Source organism: Peromyscus californicus, unplaced genomic scaffold (assembly GCF_007827085.1).
Source record: "Peromyscus californicus insignis strain IS unplaced genomic scaffold, ASM782708v3 Scaffold_4__1_contigs__length_199733344, whole genome shotgun sequence".
NCBI classification, from domain to species: domain Eukaryota; kingdom Metazoa; phylum Chordata; class Mammalia; order Rodentia; family Cricetidae; genus Peromyscus; species Peromyscus californicus.
This window is the reverse complement of record NW_026294562.1, coordinates 106,167,130-106,187,452: the sequence shown is the minus strand read 5'-3', so window position 1 is coordinate 106,187,452 and position 20,323 is coordinate 106,167,130. Positions and strand designations below refer to the sequence as shown.

General features: G+C 48.3%; 1 protein-coding gene across 1 annotated transcript in view; it reads left to right on the top strand.

Moving 5' to 3' along the window:
* Nucleotides 1–20,323, top strand: part of Tenm4 (teneurin transmembrane protein 4) — a 735,358-nt gene that overhangs the window by 502,622 nt on the left and 212,413 nt on the right. Inside the window, 1 exon segment of the mRNA XM_052714273.1 lies at nucleotides 8,603–8,858. Coding sequence (XP_052570233.1) covers nucleotides 8,603–8,858 — 256 coding nt within the window.

The window sequence follows — 20,323 nt, the reverse complement described above, 5'->3', positions numbered from 1 at the left end:
TTGAAGCCCATCCAAAGTCATGAATGAGTTACTAGCCAAAATGGGAAGTTCTTCAGTCTTGAACTCGGCCACACAGGGTGTAACTGGGTGTTTAACCTCCTGGCATGTAGACTGTGTGGACATAAGCCATGAGGCTTGGAAAGCTAGTCCTACACACACACACACACACACACACACACACACACACACACACACACACACACACACAGTCTTTAAGCCCTCCATTTCCAGGCTGACAGGAGTGGTCCTCCTCCTTCCTCTGGGACCATTCCCTATCTCAGGAAGTTAGGGAAGCAATAATAAGTCCAGTGGAAGGTCACCCTCCACTGTATGAGATGATCTCATCTGGGAGTCTCCACTAGTCCCTCTCCACCTATGGCACAGTGTGACAATAGCCTGCCCTCATTCTTGGTGCTTTGCACTCCATGGACTGTGTATCTGTTCCAACACACCCTACTCCTGTTAAACACACACAGGCACTCTTTGCACACACACACACACACACACACACACACACACACACACACACTCAAAATCGCTCCTGTCATACCTATCAACTGTGACCCTTTGTTGATTTAGGCCTTGACCTGACTGTTTATGGGTCAGACCACTTTTGAAAAGGCTACAAAGGTGACAGTGACAGGAAGGAAAACTCACTTGACAGCTAGAAAGCTCCCAGAACAAATTCAGCCTCGAGGTAGACATAGATTTAAGTTGAGGGAATGCACACACCCAGAAATGACACCCCACCAACAACGCTTCAGGCTTCCAGTTGGCCTTTTCCAACAAATCTGTTAAAATTTTACAGCAGCAACTGGGTCCAGCCCACCCGTGTCTCTAGCACTAGTACTTATAAATCCAGAGGAAAGCTTGCAGGAGACATGGAAACAGGAAGCAGGGAAGAAAGAAGCAGCCTATTCCTCTCTTTCACCTTATTTGGTACCCAGCCACACAGCATATCCCACACAGAGGATGCTGGGAGTATCTTTTGCATCCAGATGTTCATGAGAAAATATCACAAGTTCACCCAACACACATGATTCAGTCTTGCATTCTAAAATTAGAGAAGCTTCCCTCTACCTCGTGGACTGTTTGTCCGTCCAGGAAATTGGGACTCAGGTACAATAGGTGCCTTACTTGGAGGTCACAGTGTGAATTAGCTTCTGACAGCAACAATCACAAGAGGCATGCCTAGATGCTGTGAGTTAGTCATACTGTTGTGATGGAGGCCCAGCCAAGCCAGCCACACACCACACTTAGAAAGGATGGGCCTTGATGAGCTCGCTTAGTTTGTGAATGATTGTGACTGGGAGTAGAGAGCACTGCCAATTGTGTCTCTCTCTGATGGTCTTAGAACATGGCTCTGCTCTCCTTGTTTGCTTACAGAGAGCAGGGTCCTCCACCCAACCCCATCCCAAGTCCTGATCCAGCAGGGCATCTATTGCTGGACAGAAACTACAGGTTCATTTAATGCCCTGAGGGTTCTGTCTCATTATCATGACTACCATTGACTTTGAAAATTCAGAAGTCAGAGTGAGCCCCTGAACACCCTTAAAGCCACTGCCAGGCTCCAGACTTGTCTTTCTGTGACCTCTCAGTAGAACTCTGTTCCAGGCAGCCAAGTCCCCATGCCATCTTGGGTCTGTTTTAGCCACAGCCTTTGCTCACACCAACCACCTACCTGGATACCCTCTCCCTCCCCGTTACACACCTAAGCCTTTTCTAGTTTAGCACACAGACCCAGCCCTTGCTCTTCCTAGAAGTTTCTTAGACAACTACATCTACATGTTCTGTAACCTGGAGAAATGTCACTGTTGCTGGGGAACTATGTCCTGAGTGGGTTGCACGGGGCTGAGGAGAGGAGGGGGTAGGGGTGGGGGAGGAGGGTGGGGGGGTTTTCCTTCAGTCTGCTGTCCTGCCTCAAGCATTCTACTGGCCTCACATTGAGCCAAATCTATTGGAATTCAGCTCAGGGACAAGGGAATCTCAGGCATGCTGTCTTCAAGGGTCAGAGAAGGGCAGAGAATGATCTAGAACTAAGAGTGGAGCAAACAGTGACGTGGCTGTCTGCCTTCCCACTGCCACTGCAGTGCATGCCTCTGGGATGGGCTAACCAGGACGTGTTTGCCAGCTTTCCTAGCTGTGTCCTGCCAGTGCAGCCTCGGGGACTCTGAGAATGCCCCCTCATTTCTAGCCCCGTCATAGGAATCACTGTACCAGACGCTGGAGCTTTGGCATGCCCTGCCCCACTGTTCCAACCTGCACAATGCAAAGCACTATCATCACCTGGGTATTTGCTCTGCTTCACATCAATGAGAAAGTAAAGCAGCCGTCTTGCAACCTCAAGGCTATGTTACCCCCAGCATGGGAAGTTCTGGAGGGGCTGCCCCACCTGCAGGGCCTGTCCCTCTCCCTGAGTCCATCTAGTATGTCAGGCCAAATACCACTGAGAATTCCTGTACACTGGCTGTTAAAGAGACATCAATGAAAGTGAACAGCAAGCATTTAATACAGGAACAAAGTGAATGAACGAAAAATACACCCCTAAGATCTACCCCTCACCTCCTGCTCACACCAGGGCTTGCTTTTATATTAGAATCCATTCTAGGTTGAAACATAATACTAATGATAATTCTCTCTAACTCTTACACGGGACTTTACAGTTTGCCAGCTACTGTCATATACCTTTGACAGGTGACAAAGTTAAAACTCAAGTTAAATAAATGATCTGTGCCACCACAGCTTAAAGGAGGCAGACCTGAGATTAGAAGCGGGGCCGTCAGCTGCTGCTCTGGACTGCGGTGAAAAAGAGCTCTCTGGCCTCTCTAAATTGGTCTTGCAGGCCAAGGTTCATTAGCTAAGGTCTCAGCACCTCTACATCACCATCCTAAGTTAGTGGTGGTCGATGGCATTTTAATGGAAGCCAAATAATTCTTTCTGTTGGCATGCTCAGGCAGCTGGAGTTTTTGTGTTTTATGATAATTAAATTCTATCATCTTTCATATCTGATGATCTTCAGGGCCCGATTAATGACTGCGGTGCACACTGTGGTCATCATTAACTCTGAAGCAAAGAGAGCTTTGGGCACCTGTCTGCGGTTTGGCAGAGTTGGTGTATGAGAGCTCCTGACCTGGAACCCTTTCTTGGAACGATTTGATGTCCTTAGAGCTCAGCACTTGAGTCCAGTGGCTAAACCAAAGCTGTGAAAGTTTGTGCCTTTTTCTCAGAAGCGGGGCCTACTTCACTACAACCCATTTCCTACGAAGGTACCTGCCATTGATCTGGGGCATGCTTGGTCCTCTACCTCCCACCCCCTGCCTCATTCTCCACCAGCCTCAGAGCCTTCTCAATGCCAAAGTGGCCACAGAACCAGCTCCTCCCCTCCGAATGATGACCAGGTTTTCTAGCCTTTCACTTGCAGGCAGCCACCACCTGGGCCTGCCTCACTGTCGCTACCTCACCCACAGCCACGGCTCCTCACAGACACTCACACTATTAATTGAGTGTGCCCCAGCAGCCAAGCTCTCTTAGGTTTCTAATTCCTTGCACACTCATCGTTCTCTGCCTGGAGTGCCCCCCCCCCCCCAGACACAGGTCATATTTCACCTCTCATGCAGTCTTCCTGGACCCCAAGAGCTAAAGTTAAGCCCCCACCCTCTGTGCCTGCGGGGTGCTCCAGAGAGGCTAGAGTACCAGGTGATAAGGATGACAGTCATCAACACTTGGAAGGTACACCCTGTGTGACAGACATTGTTGGGTACACTTGGCCTGTCCTGACTCACTTAATGAACACAAGTGAAGGATTTCACACTGCAGACTTCAAGCCAATCTGCTGAAGTTCAAATTCTGGGTCCCTCACTTAAATGTGAGCAAGTTGTTTGGACTTTCTGTGAAGAATATCAATAGCCTCTTCTTTTGGGGACTCTTGCAGGGTTTTCTTTTTTTTTTGGTTTTTCGAGACAGGGTTTCTCTGTGTAGCTTTGCGCCTTTCCTGGGACTCACGTGGTAGCCCAGGCTGGCCTCGAACTCACAGAGATCCGCCTGGCTCTGCCTCCCAAGTGCTGGGATTAAAGGCGTGCGCCACCACCGGCGACTTGCAGGGTTTTCTAAGTAAAGCATTTAGTGTCTGTCACTTAGGCTCAATACATGTGAAGTGGTGTGCATGATGATGTCACACACAGTTCTATCAGCAGATGTCTAACTAGATTGAGCATTTCAAAGTTGACCATGTTTGTGAATCTTTATTTTCAACCTATAAAAGACTATCCTCTCTCTACCTTTTATTGGACCTTTTAACACATGTACATTTTCTAAATGAGTAAGTAGCTAGAGGCTCGGAAAAGTGGTGGCTTGTGCTAATGTCACTTCACCTGTCAGCGACAGAGCTGAAGCTGCTCTGTGAGACTCCTGGGTTGTGCTCTGTACTCTTCTCAACCAACTACCCCCGAAACATTGTCAAGGATGGAGTGTAACTTTATCTGAGAGCCCAATGGTCCCTGAACAAAACATAGGGCTTCCCCAGGGCCCACTGTGAGCTCAGGACAGGTAGATTTGGTATCAGCCCTCATTTGCCCTGAGAGACTTGTCTAATGCATCAAACAGCCTTTCTCTTTGAAAATCTGAAGCCCTGGGTAGCTAGCTTGAGGGTCAGGGCCAGCCATTCTGGCTGCCTCCTGATCTATGTTGAGCTCCAGGCACTCTTCTGGCTTCCAGAAGTCAGTGGATTGGCCACAGTGAAATCCATCAACCATCATAGATGGGCTCTGCCCTTCTGCTCAGTATTTTCCTGTTCTTTCCCCTCACTCCTTTGTTTTAGAACTTCTGTTGTAAATGCTGAAGAGTCATCTCCATGGTGACATTTAATGCTTTATGGTCTATTCATTCATGTTCCATTATCATTATTGTGGACTAGTAGCTACTATTTGCAGGGTTGGGATGTAGATCTGTGGCAGAGTACTTGTCTAACACATGTGAGGCCCTGGGTTTAGTCTGTGACACTGGAAAGCAAATAGTTACCATACAGTTAAAATGCTGCATGCCAGGCACTGTGCTGAGCACCTGTATGCATACACATGCATGTGTGTGTATGCATGCATATGTGTGCATGTGTATGTATGTATGTGTGTGCACGTGCTTATGCCATGGTGTGTGTGTGTGTGTGTGTGTGTGTGTATGTGTTCACCAAAGCATGCATGGGAAGTCAGGAAACAATTTGCCAGCCCCACAGTTACCACTTGTAAGTGGAAAAGACAAAACTTGAACTCAGAGCTGTGGGACACCAAGGCCCAGACTACTTCTGTGATCTACTCCTCTGTTCAGCACTTGAAGGGCACGACTGCATGATCTCAGTTTGAGGAGAGTCAGCAAAGACACCAGCCAGTGTTCAGGGTTTCTGCACATATAAAATGAAAGGTGTTGGAGAACCATGACAGCTACAAACATTTATTTATTTATTTGGGGTTTTATGAGACAGGATCTCACTATAACCCGGGCTATCATAGAACATTCTGTGAAGCCCAAGTTGACTTCAAACTCATATGAAACAATCCTCCTGCCTCAGCCTCCTTCTGCAATTATATGCATGAGTCACGAAATAAACCCAAGGAGTTTTTAGGAGAACCAAAAACGGCTTCTGGAAAAACAGGCTTGCCAAACTTGATACTCTAGTAGCCTTCACTGAAGGTGGTGTCTGTAAAATAAAATGGCTCAGATTATACATGGCTGGATGGAGTGATATGGGTGGCTGCTGGATCTGTGGGAAGAGAGTTTGGATTGAAACTATAGCAGAACTTTACAATGTTCTGGCACTTCTAAACAGTTACTGAGGCATGTGTCACTGCTCAGACACATAGTAAAAGTCTTGTCTTAGGCCAGCTTGTCCCAGCCCAGACACTCCTCTCCTCTCTAAGGGTACTTTTACTGCCTTTGGCCGTGGACTACAGTGATCTGTGTTAGATGCAAAGGCACATTGGTTCAGAAGACAGAAGTCACACTGTGGTTTCGTAAGGACCTTTACTTTTTTTCCGCCCTTAGCTTCCCCACCTAAAACAAAATAGCAATGATGCCAATAATTCCCTCAAGGGCTTGTTGTGAGCATTAGAAAAGTTAAGGATGTGAAAGCTCATAGTAGGTACTTAAATACACAGCAGCGTTTGTTAATATCAATTAAGTAAAATGTCGTAAGGGGATACCTTCTAGAACAGGGCAGATGAGTCTGCCATTCCTTGCTGGCCCTGGACAGCCATGGCATGGGAGGATCACTCGCTACCTCTCTGCTGTGGTACCCTGCAGCTACAAAGGCCACACAGGGCATGGGCCACTCAGTCCCGAGGCTTCTTCTCATGCTGGGTCCTGCCCAGATTCTGTCTGCCTCTATTGAAATGCTGCTTGTCAGGCCTGGTGGTTCACACCATTAATCCAGCACTTGGGAGGCAGAGGCAGGGAGGCAGAGCTCTTTGAGCTTGAGGACAGCCTGGTTTGCATAGTGCAGTGGTTCTCAACCTTTCTAATGCTGTGACTCTTTAATACCGTTCCTCATGGTGTAGTGGTCCCCAACCACAAAATTATTTCGTTGCTACTTCATAACTGTAACTTTGCTACTGTTATGAATCACAATGTAAATATCTGATACGCATGATATCAAATATATGACCCCTGTGAAAGGGTCAGTCAACCCCCAAGGGGGTCATGACCCACATTTTGAGAACTGCTGACATCGAGGACAGCCAGAGGTATGTAGGAGACCCTGTCTCATACAGACAAACCAAAGTGCTGCTTGAGAAGAGCTGGACACAGCCATTGGCCCTCCCCTTGCTTACTTTCTTGAACAAGGCCATTTGCTCACCGGGAGAAGAGTGGCTACTCTACCTACACAGGTCATAGTGACTTCCAGGTTCTCACTGTCCCCTCAAGGGACAACTGTGCTAGCTCTCTGCTAACCCAGGACTTCAGCATCTTCAGGGAAACTGGGTTTCATCCACACAGGACGGACTCTGGGGACCCTGCTTACCAGCAATGAAGTTTCAGCCGCTCCTGACCTTTGAGGGTCACGTGGCTGGAGTCGATCGTTATAAGGAAGCTGAGGAAAGAGGAGGCTGGAAGGCAGGTGTTCATCAGAGTCCAGAGGGTCTACCGGCCCAGCACACATTTTACACTGAAGGTAGCAGCTTGGAATGTGTCGCCTTGGGATGTATTATCATTTCCTTCTCCGTTCTACTTCTAGCCTCCTCCCCCAGTGTCCCACCAGATCACTTTGTACCTCTTTGCCGTAAGAGGTAGCTTTAAAAGCAGAGGGATACAGCCTCCATTAACGTATCTCTTTCCCGTCAGCTGCCCAATTTGCTCTCATTGTAGCACTTTCATCTCGGTAATAAAGGCACTTCCCATTTCACAGATGAGAAAACCGAGGCTCAAAGAGGTTGAGTGACTCATCCGGGGTTCTATGTTTAGTAAGTGTCGGAATCTAGACAGGAGTCTAATTTTCTAACTTCTTCCCCTGTTACACTATTTGCTTTGTGCGAGGAGGCTTCTGGAGTAGCTTAGGTGAAAGGGAGTCACCCACAGACCTGTCATCAGGAGAGCAAATTTTCTTTTCTTTATTTATTTGCAAATAGCGTCCACTTTACCACATTCCCATAGGAACTGGAAGTATCCACTCCAAAACCTGGATTTTGCCTGCATATTAGTGATAATAATAATACCTGTTGCTCTAGGTCACTGAGGGGACTGAAGAAAATATTTATCTCAGTCTTCTCATCTGTGTGGGGGCTCAGAACAGCTTTTGGCACACAGTGTGTGCTCAGTAAGTATTCCGGTAGTTTTTAACCACCCCGACACAGCATGCCCACCACTCTCAAAAGCCACCTTCTCCCAGAGGACATCCGGTCGATACCTTCCTAGGTACATGTGCTTCATACAGACGTAGCCTCTACCCTGGCCCTGTGTTCTTAGATCAATCAGACTCTTAACTAACTGTACATTGCGGCTTATTTACCTTGTTAATTTCATTTACTGTGCACCATTCCTTGGGTCAGTGATTCTCAAAGTGAAGCATGGGTCAGTCACTGGGAGGCTCTGTAAGGTCTGATTCCTGGGCCCCTTCCCTGGGGTTCTTGAATCACTAAGTCTGGATTGGGGCACCAAAACTTCTATGTCAAACACACTCATTCCCAGGTGAGGAAGCTACCGGTGTGAGAGTATACTGTAAAGACAAAACCCACAAAAGTCTGACAGATAAAATGTGGTGTTGTTGACAGGAGTCAAATTGTTGACATGGACAACTAGTCTCTCATGCTCACGCCTGCTCTCTCTCCCTTGCTCTTGCTCTCAAGATCTTGTTTCTTATTACTCTCCTAAAGTTTAAGTTCAACGTATGGGGTGGACATTTCTATTTTGTTTATTGCCCCAACACACACACAGAACAGAAGGAACTCAGAACTTTCTGTGGACTCCGAATTGGACTGAATGAATTAATGTGTAATTTGCTAGTGCCAGATGCACTCATTCTGGCCCCTGCAGTCTTGTTCAGGCCTCTAATGTTGTTCCTCCCCACAGGGGCGGCACCCAGCCAGCAGCACATTGACCATGACTGCTTGCTCCCTAGATCATCCCGGCGGCCTGCAGAACCACCCTCGGCTCCGGACACCACCGCCACCACTCCCCCACGCCCATACCCCCAACCAGCACCACGCGGCCTCCATCAACTCCTTGAACAGGGGCAACTTCACCCCCAGGAGCAACCCCAGCCCGGCACCCACAGACCACTCACTCTCCGGGGAGCCCCCAGCAGGCAACGCCCAGGAGCCAACCCATGCCCAGGACAACTGGCTACTCAACAGTAACATCCCACTGGAGACCAGGTGGGTCCCAGTGGACCGAGGCTGGGAGGGTAAAGGGAGGGCTGGGTGGGCAGAGGGCAGACCAACCAAGGTCTAAAGTCTATTGTTGGCCAGGTCAGCAGGGAATGTGTCTCTGCCTCCTATCACTTTAGAGAAGCTGGTATGAAATGCCTTACCTTGGGCTGGGACTCTCCAATGGTAGGAGAGAGCTGTGGGAAGCTGGGATTTTAGAATCCACCAGAGCTGAGGTCCAGTGCTAGCCTGCTGTTTATTAAAGGTATGATATCAGTCAAGTTGATAAACTCACGAACATCACTGCCCTGTCTACACAATGGCAATGAGGCTGGTTGGGCAAGGCTTTTATAAAAGTAGGCAAGAAATGCACAAAGGAGGTAGGCACAGGTTTAGGACAAGGCAGGCATTCGGATCCACTTGGAATGGGTCCTCAACTCAGCCAGCTGTGTGTGATTCAACTGCTCTACGCCTAGCATCAGGCCTATCTGGACTGTGAAAGGTGCTCTTTGAAGGCCAGTCTCCACTTCTGTTCTTGTTTCCTGGTCTATTAACCCTTCGGTACCCAGAAAGCCCTTACGGTTTTCCCATCAGCATCGGTAGCATAGGCTTTCATATGGTGATTCCATGTATTCTACACGTTTTGATGAGATGGGTTTTCCCATGATGCCCTCATTCAGGAGTTCTGGGAGGTGAGACTTAGTGGGTTTGTGACCAGCTCAGATCACATGGGAGGTTGATACATGGCTAGGACTCAAACCCAGGGTGCTAGACTCTCTGTCCAGTACTGTTGCCCTGTAGTTCATTCCCTTCTTCTGGGATTTGCCATGGGATGTTTCCTTCAGCCCAGGGACTGCAGCCAGGCTGAGTCCTGCAGCCATCTCCCTCCCCTGTGCTTAGCCATTGTTTTCCAAATTGTGTGTGTGTGTGTGTGTGTGTGTGTGTGTGTGTGTGTGTGTGTGTGTGTGTTTATAAAACCATGCAGCTCACTTAAGAAATTATAGGAAGATAAAAAGAGAATTAGATTATCTGTAATTCTACCACCTGAGCAGAGCACTTTTGGCATGCCTCTCTCCCTGCTTTCTAAATCATAGGTGAAGTATTCCAGGCTGGCCTAGCAAATCTTCTTCTACCCTCTCTCTTAAAGAAGCGGCACGCATAGGTTTTCTTTTTCCAAACTCCTGTTCTTTGTGAGGAGTACAAAGACAAACCACATTTGAGGAAGGGAAATGAGCCAACACACAAGAGGTCCATCCACCTGCCTCTGCCTGACAGGATGATGATGGTGATGGTATTGGCACATTGATTATGTGGGGTCTGCAAGAGAAAAATCACAACCCTTTGGTTACATTCTATACTTGTGGAATCTTTTTCCCAAACCCATTTTCCAAACCCAAGTTTCTCAGAGATATGAGCCTACCATGACCCACCCCAGTGTCTTAATTATTACCATTTCTGTTCACATCTTCTAAAATGCCTCTCTTGCCCTTGTCAGTTACAGAGTGGATTCATTGTTGTTATCCCACCCAGGGTAGCCAACCAAGTCTGCATTATTTTCAGTGCTTATTGAGTGGGACATGGCTGATGGAAACCAGCAACTAATCAGTGGCTCTGGCCATCTGCATGGATCATGGATGCCATTCTCGCTACTTGGAAGTTCGTTTTAGAAGCAAAGTAGGACTTCCTCCTGTGAGTCTGTAAGTTTCTCAGGGGAAAGCGAGGCAGGAGAAGGGCACCAAGAGAGGCTTTCCAGATGGTCAATATGTGATGTAAAGGTTGTCCCAACTCACCTCCCCTGCACCATCAGCTAGAACTTGCCTGCCTTGCTGGTCCTCTGTCCTCCTGTCTCCATTGTTTGAATGATTGAAATTGTGCTTTCATCTTTCATTATCATTCAAATAATGTCCACCATAGAGCAGTTAGCAAATAGAATAAGCAAGAAGAAAAATACCACTTCAATCCACCAAAACTTGCATATAGGCATGCACACCCTTTCATAATTCATCAGTATACGTGCAGCATACCATTATTATATATAGTTAGATTGCATATATTTAATATTCAGTGTATGCATGTAGCCCTCTCCAAGTCTGTGCTCTTCCAGGCTTCTGCACAGGCCTCTGCATGCTGCCACTGGTTGCCTTCTTCTTCACTTCTTAGTCTAGTTGAGTCCTACTTAGTCCTGAAGCCCGGCTGAGTAGCTGAAGAAGGCTTCCTCTGTGTCTCCAGAGTTCTGTGCATCTGAGGATAGCCCACCAAACTAAGAGTGGTACCAACTCTGCTAGATGACACCATCAGAATTCTGCATGTTAATGTTGACCTTACCAGGCTGGTGGCACCAGACTAACAAGATGAAGTGGAAGACAGAGACTTGCGGAGTTCAGTGGGCAGAATCAGTCACTGAGCATCAGGAAAAGGTTGTGGACTTTTTTAAGTAGATGGGCATCCTCTTACGTTGGCTTTCAAGCATGCTGAACCTTTTGCGTGACAACATGACATGTCAAATAAGTTCACACTTGAGAACCATATAATCAAGTTAACAACAAAAAAAAACCAGACAGAACAACCAACCAACACACACACACACACACACACACACACACACACACACACACACACACATCTCATAATGCTTTAAGTAAGTTAATTGTACACACACACACTCATATCTCATTATGCTTTAAGTAAGTTAATAGTACACACACACATCTCATAATGCTTAAAGTAAGTTAATGATACACACACACACACACACACATACACACACATCTCATAATGCTTAAAGTAAGTTAATGATACACACACACACACACACACACACACATACACACACATCTCATAATGCTTAAAGTAAGTTAATGATACACACACACACACACATCTCATAATGCTTTAGGTAAGTTAATGATTTTGTGTTTGGCCACATTCATAGCTATCTTCAACCACATGAGATCTGTACGTTAAACATAACTGCCAGCTGAGTGAATTATTCAACATCCCCAAGCCTTGATTTCTTCATTGACAGATTAGGATATAAAATTATGCTTTTCAAAGAGTTTGGAAAGAAGCAAATGTAAGGAACACATATACAGTGCCCAGCATCTAGAAACCACACTGTAAGAGCCATTTCCTATATTTTTATAAAGCTCTGCTTCCCTGTGTCAATACTCTGAAGAAATAAGTCATTGAGAAAATATCCATGAGTCCCTACCCAACACAGGAGTGAAGAGGAGTGGGAAGGGTCTGTCCCTTCACTGCTTTGCAGAAGTGTGACCTGGTGTCCTGAGGATATGACAGGCCATTCACCATCTAGAGTGTTTCAAGGCACAGTCCTCAGGGTCAGATACACCCACACACACACACACACACTCAAATTCCCACCCTACTGCTCATTAGTGGACCTAGACCTTGCGAGTTTTCACCCCTGAAAACAATAATGATTTCTGGTTCCAGTTGCCTATTACTACATGACAAATTCCTCCCAACTTAGTGGCTTAGGAAACATGCGACTGGTTCTTCACAGTGGAAGTCAGGAAGTAGAAAAGGTTTTGGATATATGACTCTTCTGCTCCACATTGTATTAATCGAGTCAACTGATCTTTAGCACTCATCACATGCATTTCACTTATCTGTGGGGACTCCTTCAGCCCTAAGGTGCCTTGGGACTTCTGCTTATGATCCTCTGAACAGGACAATTGTGTGAATCAGGGTTCCAAGATATTGAGACAAAAGCCATTGATCCTCCTATAAGTTGGGCCTAGAAATGGCATAGTGTCAGTTCTGCTTTATTTTGTTGGTTGAACTTGTCATGGGCCAGTCAAGTTCAAGCCCCACTTCTCAGTGGGAGAAGTGTCAAAGCTTTGGCAGCCATCTTTAACCCAGCATCCTCCACCAACAGGCTTTTCTTTTTTAAAAAATTTTATTTATTTTTAATTTTTTTTCATTTTACATATCAATCCCAGTTCTTTCCCCCCTCTCCTGCCCCCCCATCTCTCCCAATCCCACCCCCTATCCACTTCTCAGAGAGGGTAAGGCCTCCCTTGGAGAGTCAACAAAGTCTGGCATACTAAGTTGAGGAAGGACTAAGCCCCTCCCCCTTGTGTCAAGGATGAGCAAGGTGTCCCACCCTAGGGAATGTGCTCTAAAACACCATTTCATGCACCCGGGATAAATCCTGGTCCCGCTGCCAGGGGCTCCCCAAACAGATCTAGCCACATAACTATCGCCCACATTCAGAGGGCCTAGTTGAATTGAAATATGCTGTCTTGGGGGCTCCACTAATTCACAGTAGTACTTGTTATCCGTAAACACAGCAAAGAAAACAGCCCCTTGCAACAGATCGTCATGGCAGAGGAAGCTGGGGGACGCACTGTGCTTTAATTACTGCGGGGTCCCCAGCACATGGCACAGTGCTTGCCACAGCATGGTAGGGCCTTAAAATATGAATACGCAGCTAAAAAGAGTGAAGATGGAGTGGGGCGGTGGTGGTGCACGCCTTTAATCCCAGCACTCGGGAGGCAGAACCAGGCAGATCTCTGTGAGTTTGAGGCCAGCCTGGGCTACAGAGCAAGATCCAGGATAGGCACCAAAACAAGCCAGAGAAACCCTGTCTCAAAACAAAACAAAACTAAATAAACAAACAAAAAGAGTGAAGATGGAAGACACGGGTGACTAAATATGTTTAACTGAGACATGAGTGGGGAAAGGGACAGCCTCCCAATGGCCCCGGAGCCATGTGACTGAGATGAAGAGTCAGAAGTCCTGAGGGTACAGACAGGAAGATGAGGAGGCCCAATAGAGCCAGTCCTACTTGACAGGTTATCTCCAACAGCTTTTGCCAATACCCAGGAGAGCCCCCCTGGCACCACACACACACACACAACACACAACACACACACATCCTTTTCTCATTGTTAAGCAGAGTCCATACTGAGAAGCTAAGCTCCTGTGTGCAGATACCATAGCTGCTGGTAGGGTGACCAAGTGGGATTGTATTTCATCCTGGCAGAAAAGCAAGGCAACCAGAAGGATGGAGAGTGGGAGCTTCTGGAGGCTCATTCCCTTCTTATCCCCTGTACCTCTTCCAATCCCCACGGTTAACTAAGTCATCCGGGGAGGAGCCTGGACATACTTGGGCTGCCTAGACCTGGAGTATGCCCTACAGGAGCATCTGCGGTTCTTCTATGTGGAGCCACGTGTCGAAGGTCCCCCAACCTCTGATCCACTCCTTTGACATGCGGTGGCATCAGCATTTAATTGATTTCACAGGGACTGGCTGATTAATCAGGCTCCCGTTGGATGAAGGGGAAGCCTAAACAGAAGGCTGCCAAACCTCTGCTCTGCCTCAGCTCATCCCAGGACTGGGTCAGGAGCCTGGAGCCCTTTTGTGGTCATACTGAATTTGAGAAACCACCTCTGTGACCTCAGGGACGAGGACTACCCTGCGATCTCTAGGCCAACCCTACTGTGGTTCCCCAAATGAGACACGGGGATGGGTCAGGGCAACCCCAGAAAGTCACCTAACCTGCCTGAGCCTCATTAGTTTATTTGTAAAACAGACACTGCCAAGTTGGAATGGGCAGTCTTCCCTGTCGCTGGGTGATTTGATCTCAGTTGTGTATAAGATCTCATATAAGGCAAACCCCACTGCTGTGCAAGGAGCTCCTAGAGGGAGGTGGACCTGTGGAGGGAAGACAGGCACTATGGATGATCCATGGATGGAGCAAACAGAGCAAGCAGAGGAGAAGACATCATTCCATGTGCCAGAGAGCATCAGTGACCATGACAAACACTCTTGGAGACTTCCCTGGGAGCTGCCAGGTGCTACTCAGAGTCCTTCGCCCATGTAACCCCTTAATCCTCCCAGCTCTCCCACAGATGGTCTGTTTGAGGTTTCCAAGACCACTCCAGGTTTGGTGAATGGCTAATAGGGCACACGATACTGTTGTGAGCACAGCTCTAAGTTTACTGCAGTGAAAAGATGGGAAACAGAATTGGTGAAGGATAGAGGTGGGGTGAAATCAAGGGCTTCAAACCAAGCCCAAGGTCCCAGCAGCTTCACCCAGAATAGGCACACCCTGCTCCCCCAGCAAAAACTATGGTACACGTGGAGTTCTGCCAGCCAGGAGGCACAGTAGGGACCCAGTGTCCTCGGGTTATAATAAAGGTTACCATATGGACAACCTCTGCCTGGAACATACTGAAATTTCAGCCTCCAGGGAGAAAACATGCATTAGGTTGAATATGCAGTTTGTGCACACAGAGCAATCACCTTGTCAGTTCACACGGGGAGCCCTCCTGAAGCCCACGTTCCCAGATGCCAACTAGAGGCCAGTCTTAGACAAGGCCTTTCACACAGTCAGGACTGCTTCTAATGCTTCTGCATGAGAAAGTGGCCTTATTGGTACACACACACCATCACCACCTCCCGTGGAGAGAGGAAGGATCCAAATCATAAAAAATAATAATAATAGTAAGTTACTTGCCTAAGATCCTGCAGCCAGCATGTGGGCAGGCTAGAACACCTGAGCCATCTCCCAAAGTCCTTGCATCTAGCTTTGTCCAAAGCCATCTTCCTGATAACTTCAAGTGTCTTCTTGGGCCAGGTGAGGTAGCCCTAAGCAATCAGAAGACTAAGGCAGGAGGATGGTGAGTTTGAGGCTACGTAGTGAAACTCTGTCTCAAAAATAAGTAAGAAATGAAACGATTTCTCAAGGCATCCATTGGCAGGGGGTTTCAGCAGAGAAAATACTCAGTTTAGAGAAGCTGGACAAAGGAACAGAGCCAGGAAAAGAGGAAGGATTTGAGTAGGATGATAAATAGTTGGGTAAAGTGGGAGACCAGAGGTCTCCTGAGAATGACAGAGAGAATGAGCAGCAGAGGGCATCAGGTCATTGTAAAGGACGTCCCACCTATCCTGAGGTCATGAGGTCAGGACTACAGAAGTTAGTGAGTCGCTGCTCACAACTTCTAAGTAGGCATTATGAGATGGGCCTTTCAGAGGTTAGCTGCAGCCCGGAAGAGCTGGGGTTTTGTTTGTTTCTTTCCTTCGTTCATGTGTCTGAACACCAGGGCTGTAGCCGGCTCCTCAGGAGTCACTTGGCTGAGTCACTGACACCCGCACGCCATGAGGTGTCAGCTGCAGCATGTAGGGTATGACCGCTACTGCCCTACACCTCTCAATGGAGACGACAGTCAGATGTGATGAGGGCCGTCCCAGGGCTTTGTGGACAGAAACACAGTCCAGCACAGTGGCTTATGTAAGCACTCTGGCTGTTGGGTGAGGCCATCCTGAAGACCCACTTCTCTTGAAGGTCAGGGGACTTCCCAAGACCATTTGTTCTCCCCTTTTGAGGCTAATTGTTCCCGCCCTGGATCACACTGGTAGGTCTGGAAGCCTCAGCTTCAGGCTGCTGAGGGACTCTTCTGTGTGTAAAGGGGACCAAATCCCTCCCCATTCAGAGAAGGTCTCCTGCAGCAGCACAGCACTTGCCTGCCAAGCTCCCTCTCAAGCACAGCGGAAGTCAAAGACACCTGCTTTTAGCCCCATTCCTGTTGTTTCCTTTCCTTATGAACCTCAGAAGTCTTGCCAAGCCTCAGGTTCCATAACTGTAAATGGAGGTAGAAACACCACCCACCCTCAAGAAGATCATACCTAGTCATAAGTCAATCATCCATACTTGAGCTGCCCCAGGGGTGAGCAGGGAGCTGCCCCAGGGGTGAGCAGGGAGCTGCCAGCAGGGGTGAGCAGGGAGCTGCCCCAGGGGTGAGCAGGGAGCTGCCCCAGGGGTGAGCAGGGAGCTGCCCCAGGGGTGAGCAGGGAGCTGCCCCAGGGGTGAGCAGGGAGCTGCCCCAGGGGTGAGCAGGGAGCTGCCAGCAGGGGTGAGCAGGGAGCTGCCAGCAGGGGTGAGCAGGGAGCTGCCAGCAGGGGTGAGCAGGGAGCTGCCCCAGGGGTGAGCAGGGAGCTGCCCCAGGGGTGAGCAGGGAGCTGCCAGCAGGGGTGAGCAGGGAGCTGCCAGCAGGGGTGAGCAGGGAGCTGCCAGCAGGGGTGAGCAGGGAGCTGCCCCAGGGGTGAGCAGGGAGCTGCCCCAGGGGTGAGCAGGGAGCTGCCCCAGGGGTGAGCAGGGAGCTGCCCCAGGGGTGAGCAGGGAGCTGCCAGGAGGACTGCAATCCCAGGTGGGCACAACAGCTTGTGATCCTAAGAAAAGCTCCAGGAACCTTTTATTTCTCAGAGGAACGAGACATCTAAAGTGTTGGGGGGGGGGGTGTATAAAATTTAGGGAATTCATGATCTGGGAGCCAGGGCACCCATGACTCAATTTCTGCTCTGCCACTCACTGACTTGTGTGGGTTTAGGATCAGGATACAGGTTTCCCTGGACCTCAGTCTCCTCATCAGTCCCACAAGTCAAATAATTTGAACCAGAACTAAACAGAGTTTGAAAAGTATAGCGTTTCACCACAGCAACAGCAGTCTGAATCAGCATCACTTTCAGCGAGTGCATGTGTCCCCCAACCCCCAATTCCAAGTGATGTAAATGACGAATGCCCAAGTGAGCTGGCATGCTAACAGAAGCACTTTCGGAAGATCCATCGCTGCGTAGCTTGAGAAATCCTTCATTCCGTTCCATTGCCTGTCTCCTTATCTTCCGTCTCTGTGCTTTTAAGTGACACTTGTCAGCTCTCTCCCTTTCCAAACATGTTTCTTTTCAAATTGTAAATGTTAAAATAGGGCTGGAGAGGGTTCACCTGGTCAGGTGCTTACGTTCCAAGTGCGAAGACATGGTGTGATCCCCACAACCCACATAAAAATTCAGGGTGTGATAGGACACGTTATAATCCCACTGCTGGGAAAATAGAGACAGATGAATCCCTAGAGCTTACTGGCCAGCCAGTCTAGCCTAATTAGCAAGCTCCAGGCCGGTGAGAGACCCTATCTCAAAGGAAAAAAAGATGAATGATGCCGAGGGCTGGGCACCCAAGGTTATCATCCTCCAACCTTCTGATGTACCAGCGCACATGAACATGCATACAGACACTCCGATTAAAAATAAAAATCACTTGATCTAGGCACTTGAAATATCCTATCATTAACATTTTGAGCGTATTTCTTGGCCTTTTTTTTTTTAAAAAAAAATGCTTATTTGTTTACTTTTTGGTGATTATGAGGTACAGGCTTGATTCTCTGGAATGTAGACTGATGCCAAACTCCTAAGTATTCCCAGAAACAGGCTATGTAGCCAGCATCAATGCAGCAAGACTGGAGAACTCTGTTTAGGTCCTCTGAGCTGACACTGTGGGGCCTCCTTGTGCAGGGTGAGATAGGATGAAGAGAGACTAAAAATCCTCCTCAAAACAAGAGACTAGAGGAGATAATAATAACCACTGCCTGCTGCTGTCTCTAGGCACTATGTGTCTGCCATATGCCGGGCAGGCCTCCTTCTGCATATACCGAATCTAGCAGCACTCAGCTCAGATCTATTTAGTGACTGCATATATGTAGCAAACCATCTTCTCCTCTAGGCACATAGCAACAAGCTAGACAGAAAGGACAAGTGCCTTATAGAACTGGAATTACAAAAGAAAGAAACATACTCTGCAGACAAGCACCCCTGTGTTCCCCATCATCATTTCCTGAGATCTTACATGACGGCTTGACACAGTGTGCGTGTGTGTGTGTGTGTGTGTGTGTGTGTGTGTGTGTGTGTGTGTGTGTATGCATGCGTGCATGCATGCGTGCGACTATGTGTGTACTAAAGCAGTGCAAGGAGTCAGTGAGTGGCTGGGGGAAAGATGGGGAGCTGCTGGAAGCAGGTGAGAAGTCATCACTGTGGAAGGAGGTATGATGTATGGGAGTATGTATGGAAGGACAATTCAGGCTTAGCTTGTTTGAGAGAAGCAAGGAAGCCAGTGTATCTGTACCAGGAAAATGACTTTGAAGGAGCAATCCAAACCAGATCTTGTAAGATCTCTGGGCCTGGGAAAGACTGGGGAGGGTTAAGTGCAGAGAAAAGATCCACATGTTCACCTCTGGTTGTGTAAGTGGGCAGTTACCACCCTTTGATGGATTCTCCGAGTGATTATCTGCCTAAGGGGGATGAAGGATGCAGCTGGGGCCGGAATTCAGATCTGCCTTGTTCCTCAGGCCTCTCATGGACAGTGCTTACTGCCAACCCCTGCATGCACTCCTCCCAGACACTGGGAGCCTCACAACCGAAAATCCCAGTCGTGACGGCCCAGGCTCTGTTTTGTGACTCTCTACAGGACAAGGCCCACTAGTGCCTCATTGTCAATGTCCTAGCTACAAAACAGTATCACTTTGTACTCCACTGTCCTTGAAGTGTTAGTGGCGTGGGACCTCCAGATGGTCCTTACAGTCTCTCTCTCTCTTTGTTTTGAGGAAGTGGTAGGCAAAGGTCAGACTGTGTAGAGTGCACAGAGGTGTGGAGCAGAGGGTCTGAGCTCTGGGCCCTGACAAACCAGCTCCAGGACGAACGCTGCCACCTCTTCCCCGTGTGATCCGACCTCAGAAAAGTTGCCTCTCTGAACTGTGTCCCACCAGCCTGAAAGGAAGGTGACAGAGCTGGCTCCATAGGAGTAGGGGTGTAGAAAAAATGTAAGCCAATCCCAGAACTCCTAGAGCAGCAGCCCATGTGTGGGGCTACAGGATAAGGCAACTGTCCCAGTTAGCATCATCTCAGTGGACCCCATCGCAACCTATGCATCTCTTAGTGCTGTAATCACCAGTGTGCAGCAAGGATGATTAAAAGAAGTTAAGATTTTTACCCAAAGTCGTACATCAGGAAGTCCTTGCACCGGAGTGGTCCATTCTAAGGCCCGGTAAGAGGCAGAAGGGTTCCTTGGCAGGACTGGAGCCCAGAGGTGGCTTGCTGCCATCTCTCCTCCCTCTAGTATGTCCTACCGTGAGGCAGCAGCAGTCCTGAAACTAGCTGGAAGTGGGGTCCAGAGCACTTGAGGGTGAATGGCATCACCTAGCAAGTACAGTTGAGACCCAGATGGCTGTCTTTATCCTGGGGCACAGTCAGGTGAATGCATAAGCATTGTCCTGCCCTCATAGGTAAAGATCCCACCCTATGTCTTCAGGGGACTATCTTGCTTACTAATCAGTTACCACCCAGTTCTCACACAAGCTGAAAGATGGTAAGACTCCATCCAGGTCCTCATCCACAGGGACTTAAGAAAAATACAGATTCTTTGGCCCTATCTCAGTGCACCAATCGAGTCCCCGGGGCTCTGCTGGACCTGGGCAGGGTACGGCTTTCCAGAATGTTCTCCTTCTTTAGAAGACAGTGGTCACAAGTGCTTGGTGTTCTTGTGTATTCAGAGAAGCCAAGTGGGTGTTTCCAGAAGCTGCTTTAGCAGATGTGGAGTGAGTCAAGGAGAGAACGTTGGGCTTTGGATCCAGATAAACAAGTTCAAATTCTTGCTTTGAACCTTGTTGCTGGTGACCTTGGC